Here is a 6,544-nt window from a genome sequence, read left to right as displayed (position 1 = left end):
GTTTAAGAGATGCACCTATTTTATTACAGGGAACTGCTTAGTAACTACTGCAAATGAATTCAACAATGATGCTTCTTTAAGATATGTCCCCCTTTCTGTGCTCTCTGCAAGTATTCCTGCATCTAATAAGAGATTTTAGCTAGCAGTATCAGTTTAGCCCACACATGTGCTCCCTCCCTTGTGTGCTTCCTCAAGGCTAACTAATGCTGCACAGGCAAACCACCCTCAGCTCCTTCTTTACTGCACAACCCTTATTGAGACTCCAAAGTAGAGAGGGTGGCTTGCAGAGCACCCAGAGGGATAAAAGCAAAAAAAAAACCCCATCATTACTGCACAAGGTGAGTAACTTACTCTTCTTTCAGTAGCGTCCCTATGGCTGCTCCACTTTAGAGGATTCCCAAACAATAATCCCAGTGAAGGATTGAGGCTTTGGAGTCAAGTCTGTTATTGATGACAATAAGTTGAAAATAGCATCAGAAGTTGCATAATCTGTGAAAGTATGAGCAGACATGCAAAACATTGTTATGCAGATTTCTGGCATGGGAATATTTTTCAGTGAGGTAATTGAGGCGGAAACCAATCTCATGGCGCATGCACTGATTCTGAATACAGGTAGCACAAGTGCAATAGTTAGTACCACTGTGTTCCTTCTCATTTTTCCCCACCTAGGTGTGGAATGAATTTTGTGCGCACCAATATGGAAGTGATTTGTCCCACCATTTAAACCTGGGAGAGAAGGGCATGCAGCTTATGGGAGGCAATCTCCAAACAAGGGGAAAGGGATGGAGAGGTAATGGGAAAAATTTTAAATTGGGGAAGGGGGGAGAGGAGAGAATTAACAGAAACCCTATTTTAAAGAAAACAATGCAAACTCTAATAGGAGCTAAAAAAACAAAAACTCTATACTTTTAAGGTAAAGATGCTATTTGGTCTGTTTCTTCTCAACCATCTCTGGCCTGAAAGTGGTTCCCCTGCACAATGTTAGTTAACCTTGACGCAGAGCACATGTACAGATCAAAGGGATATTACTATCTAAAATCTCCAGAGGTGCAAGGACACAGACACACCCAAAAGGGCACTACTTGAAGTAGCAGTGTGATACAAGTGTTTGCATTCTGGAGGGCCTTTTTCAGTTGCTTATGTATTTCCCAAACTTACCTCTCAGATTGACATTTTCTACACTTGTTTTCAGGTTAAATGATTTTTTGAGAAGTCATAGGAAAAGTGGTTTTATAATTTTGCTGTGTGTGGCAAAAAACCACTTGCAATTAAAAACTACAAGTCTTTAGAATTTATTGACTAGGGTCACCAGGAGTTGATGTAAAATCTGACAGGGACCTAAATCTCAGCATCATAAATGTGACTTTCAGCAATCTGATAAAAACCTGTTTTGATTTCCCTGAGATGAAGGCTGAAGACATTCTGTCTGAGCACAGTCATATGGTAAAAAAAGCAACAATCTGTTAAAAGTTGGAAAAGTTCTGCCATTAATCTAGACATTGTATAAACGTGCCGTCAACTTACAATGTAACAGATTCCTACATTTTCCTGCTAGTGCAGCATCTGTAATTATAATGATAATGGAGATTGCCTATCTCCTAGAACTGGAGGGGACCTTGAAAGGTCATCGAGTCCAGTCCCCTGCCTTTTCAGCAGGACCAAGTACCATCCCTGATGAATTTTTGCCCCAAATCCCTAAATAGCCTCCGCAAGGATTGAACTCCTAACCCTGGGTTTAGCAGGCCAATGCGCAAACCACTGAGCTATCCCTCATTAATTCAATATTTTACATCCCTCCCCTACATTAATTTCATATATGTAGATGCAAAGATAGTGAACCTGAATTTTGAAAGAACTGTCTTATCTACTGTAAAGTAAAATAGTGAACAACACAGCCCTTGCTTGCTTCATTGAAATATACATATTGTACAGGACAGAGCACCTTGATGTCATCCACAAAACAGCTCTGTATGATAAAAGAAATCCTATCACTGTTCACACGTGAAGCACTCAAAACTGAGTGGCAGAAGGTAACGTTCCCCACTACATCTTAACTTTGCCTAATTAAAGGCTATCCTGTGTCTACACAAAGGGCAATCATATTACTTTTTCTGCAGAACACCACCTCACTCACTGCAAAAGTTAATATATGACATGAGGAAAGAGGTTTCAAACACAATGATCTCATCAAGCTTTTACAATGAACAAGAAATGGGTCATTCCTGCAGAAAAAGGCAGTAACTGATAACTTATTAAAATATGTGCTCAATGAGGTAGGAGTTAGAGGTTTCATATACAACCAACTTTGCAACATTAACATCTTCAACAGTGATCTAAATGAAATATATATTAAAAGATTCTGAATATAAAATAGTGTGTGTGTGTGTGTGTGTGTGTGTGTGTAAATAAAAGCACATGCACAATTTACAAGGTCAGTTTTGTATTACTGCTAAAAATTTACAGTAAGTGGTAGAGGAAGACAATTTAACAAATGACAGTAGAGGATAAACCATGTATAACTTTTTTATTTAAATGTTTTCTGAAAACGGTGATTACAATCTTGTTTCAGGTTCACCCATCAACTGCAGCCACAAAAATCTAAATGTTATTTGAAATCCAGAATCCTAGTAGCAAAGGGTAATGTAGTGGTTGACTTCTGCAGCTGGAGAGTATGGTGGATTACAACATAGTCATTCATAAAAACAAAATGGTGCAAGAGGCTCTTTGGTGTAAAAATGAAAAATGTCAGTGATGTTAATCCTGGGGGAATTCTGCAACTGTTGCATTTGGAGCCATAGTAAAATTGCAGAATTTTCCCAAGACTATTTATGAACATTACTGAGGAGAAAATAAATCAAATCATGAACTCTTCCTCACAGTGCTATAGAATCGGTAGTCTAAAGACATTGAAAATTCTTGTACCTTGAATATCCTGTAAAGAAATTTCAGTGTTAAAGAAAAGAATAAACAATTGAAAAACTAATTAATTGAGAGAGAAGAATACTGTTGCTCTCAGGAGGAGGAAGAGAGATCATTTAGGACCCAGTACTGCAGTAGGCACACCAGCCTTCTAATTTCTGTGTGCTGAGATCTTGCAGGATCAAGGCCTTAGCTTTTTACCCATCTTCAATGGGGTGTTTATGTGGTTATGTACCTGCAGCATGTAAAATATTGAATAAACTCATGAAAGAACATATTGCTCTATAACAGTACAAACCCAAAACATATCAACAATTTTACCGATATATTCCAACACCTAGCATTAAGAAGAAACCCTACGCTTCTCATGGAAGCAAATAATAAACCTTAAAGTAACTTGCAAATTCAAATAATTCATAGTTCATGACATTTTAAACAAGAGAAATTGTTATAAAAAGTCAGACTTACTTGTAAAATTTTTGACTAAAATGTATTAGCTGATCTTCACTTAGAGATACATAAATACAAAATTTAGAATCAAGATTCCCATAGACAGATTTCTATCTTAAGTAGAACAGTAAGAAAATGAGAAGCAGAGAGATCAAAGGCCAACTTCCGCCATCACAAGCACTTGGGGCTCTACACTGACTCCAGACAAAATTACATGCATAAAGTGTGCAGCAGCATTGCTTCTAAAATTCTGCAGGTATAATTTATCTCACTGTTTAGTATCTTTTAGAATTTCTCCCTTTCAACCTCATCTCAGTGATACTTGTTCTATAAGTGATTTGGCTGCAAAAATGAATGAATAAAACCATTTGATTATCTAAAGCAGTAAAATGTGTAGTCATTTTTACAACTTGGCTAGATTTGTAATATTAAACTGCAATATTCCATTTCAAAATCCTATTCTAATTTGAAACTAAAACAATATCTATGAAAGAAAAAGAACAGGCTAAAATATACAGATTCTCAGACTCTCTTCTGGAATTGTAAACCCGTTGAATGCAACAATCCATTTTTAATGCAAGTTTACTTCACTGGACTACCACAGCATATCCTATATGCTTTTTTTTTTTTTTAATCAGTGCTTGTCTCAGTATATTCAAATATAAAGCTGAAACATTTGCACCCTCTAGCTGTCACAGGTAAAACGCAGTACTTGTAGCTAACTTACATTCATTTTCAACTTCAAATTTATTGAGGCAGTTTATATCAATGTATCCATAAAATAATTCAGAAATAACCCCAAGTATACTGTTTAAACATCTTCATGATTTATCCATTTACACACTCAGTACACAAACAACCCAGCCTCTGTACAGGTTCATCACATGCAAACCACTCATAAAGACAAAAATTTCAGTTAAAAATAAGTCACAACTCAGTGTACTGTTTCAACTGCATCTCCATTTACCAAATGGCACATTGAATATTCTGTAAAATAAGATGTTTTTAACAATCTTGTTAAAAAATTCTTGGGCAAAATATTTCTAGGCTTAAAAAACATCCCAAGATTTTTCAAAACACTGAAGATACTATACAACTTATAATAACCTTGAAATAGGATTACAAGGTTGTTAACGAAGGTATTTACATACCATATAATGTAAAGCAAAAAAAAATCAGATTCTAAAGACAAAAAGGTGACGCATTAAAGATTTATGAAATTAAAATTAAGGCTTTTGTATAGTAATTTATGTAACTTTACATACTAGCCAACTTTGGAAATGTCAGTCTTGCACATTCTTGTCAGTCTACTGCATTTAAAGCAGCAGAGTATATTAAGTATTACTTTGAATAATTACATTGCTACTTCTAGGCTTGAGCATGCTTTTGAGACATTGTAGTTTTTAAATATTTACAATGTGTAGCCTTCAAACTTTATGTAAAAAGCACAAGTATGACTGATTGTCTAATACAAACACCATACTTGCAAAAACTTTTTTGCTTCTCAAAATTAAATGCAATTACTAGTTTTAATAAGCAAACCAGATTTGAAAAGTTTTAATATGTGCCTGAACGTGGACAGCAAAATTTGCTTAAATAGCTCAGACAGTAATGTTTTTCAGCTTAGACTGAAAGTTTATTGTATCAGACTTCAGTTTCTTTAAGCACATAGAAAAATTAAATATTTAAAAAAATATTCCAAGAGCATGTATGTTTTTTGAATGATGCCCTCATTTATTGAAAAACCACTACTGTCTTACAGGGTGTAATAATTGGTCCACAGTTAATTTCAGGATCTGTGTTTAACTGAAAGCAACTTACTGTATTTCAATGTCATTTCTTTTAAAAAGCACAGGGATGTAAAACAGACAGAACAAAAAATGGAATGATAATCTAAGGATCAAATTCATCAGCCATTTATCCTACTATATCAAAATTTGTAGTCAGAATTGTCTTTATTGACTTTATTTTAGTTTTTGTACACAAAGAAAAACATGTTCATATCCATCATGAACAAAAAAAAAAAAAAAAACTTAAAAAGGCAGAACTAGAAGACGTGTGTTCTTCACCAAAGCAAAGCTGTGCTAAAGGTTCCAAACATTTCCATTTTTAAAATAAATATTTTCTTCTTCCGGTGTCTACATTCCAGTCTTCAGCATATCACTGGAAACTGAAGCCTATCATGAAATACACACGTTAACACAGAGTCCCAGCTCACTGTGTTTGGTAACTTGCCATACCATATCCAGCTTGGTTAGGTATTACAGGAGCACCTTGTCCTTGGGCAGGTTGAGCACCAAATCCACCCATCCAGGCAGCAGATGGAGATTGGCTTTAAAAAAAAACAAACAAACAAACAAAAAGTCATTTACAAAGAGATGCAAAATCTGATATTGCTTCTGTTACCTTCTTCTCTTGCCAAGGTCAAAAGCTTCCCAACTTCTACAAAAATAATGCAGGAAGATTTTAGAGCAGGTTCTTACACTAAAATGTGCCTGCCTCTGGGAAAAAAAGCCCACACCACAAACCAAGAAGCCTAAACACTAGGTACTATTCAAATACACACAAGGAAATCATTTTAAATGTGCATTTTACAACTTAAAGTAGACAGAGTTTGACTTGGCTGATGTGAAGAAGAAACATTCCATACTTTCCAAGAACTTTCTGGACTCAGTACAGTTTTATTATCTACAGAAGCTGATGACTTGGCAACTTGTCAGCATTTGAGAAAGCTTAAGCTAAGTAAGTATTGCACATTTTCCATGAATAGGCAAATGCAAAAAAGATTTCAATATAGCATTAAAGGATAAATTAATTAGACACACTTGTGTAGTACCTATAGGCTATATTTATATTATATGTGTATTTAAAGTCTTGCTATAACTATACTCAAGTTCCTCTGGTTTTATATCAAAATTGAAATACAAATGCAACAATCAATATGAAGCCACTTAATTGAAGAAAAACACTGGAGTACAGAGAGAAAAAAAAATAAACTTCTCTGCTGATTTTACAGCCAAGAATTAACATTATTCCATGGGTTATACATATTTCTATCAACATCACTGATGCAATATGTATAAAAAAGGTAAGTATAATGGGGACACAGGGTAGGAGTGGGGGAACAAGGTGGTAGGTCAGCAGGGAAAGTTACTATGGAGTCCTCAGGAGAACA

General features: G+C 35.3%; 1 protein-coding gene across 4 annotated transcripts in view; it reads right to left on the bottom strand.

Moving 5' to 3' along the window:
- Positions 1-351: 351 nt before the first annotated feature.
- Positions 352-6,544, bottom strand: part of TIAL1 (TIA1 cytotoxic granule associated RNA binding protein like 1) — a 32,454-nt gene continuing 26,261 nt past the window's right edge. For all 4 annotated transcript variants that reach the window (XM_006111397.4, XM_006111396.4, XM_025184569.2 and 1 more), the window contains one exon: positions 352-5,701. In XM_006111397.4, coding sequence (XP_006111459.1) covers positions 5,584-5,701 — 118 coding nt within the window. In that variant the 3' untranslated portion in view covers positions 352-5,583. The remainder of the gene's footprint in view (positions 5,702-6,544) is intronic.

This window comes from Pelodiscus sinensis, chromosome 8, assembly GCF_049634645.1.
Source record: "Pelodiscus sinensis isolate JC-2024 chromosome 8, ASM4963464v1, whole genome shotgun sequence".
Classification (NCBI taxonomy): domain Eukaryota; kingdom Metazoa; phylum Chordata; order Testudines; family Trionychidae; genus Pelodiscus; species Pelodiscus sinensis.
The sequence above is the reverse complement of the archived record's forward strand: the minus strand, read 5'-3'. Positions and strand labels throughout refer to the sequence as shown.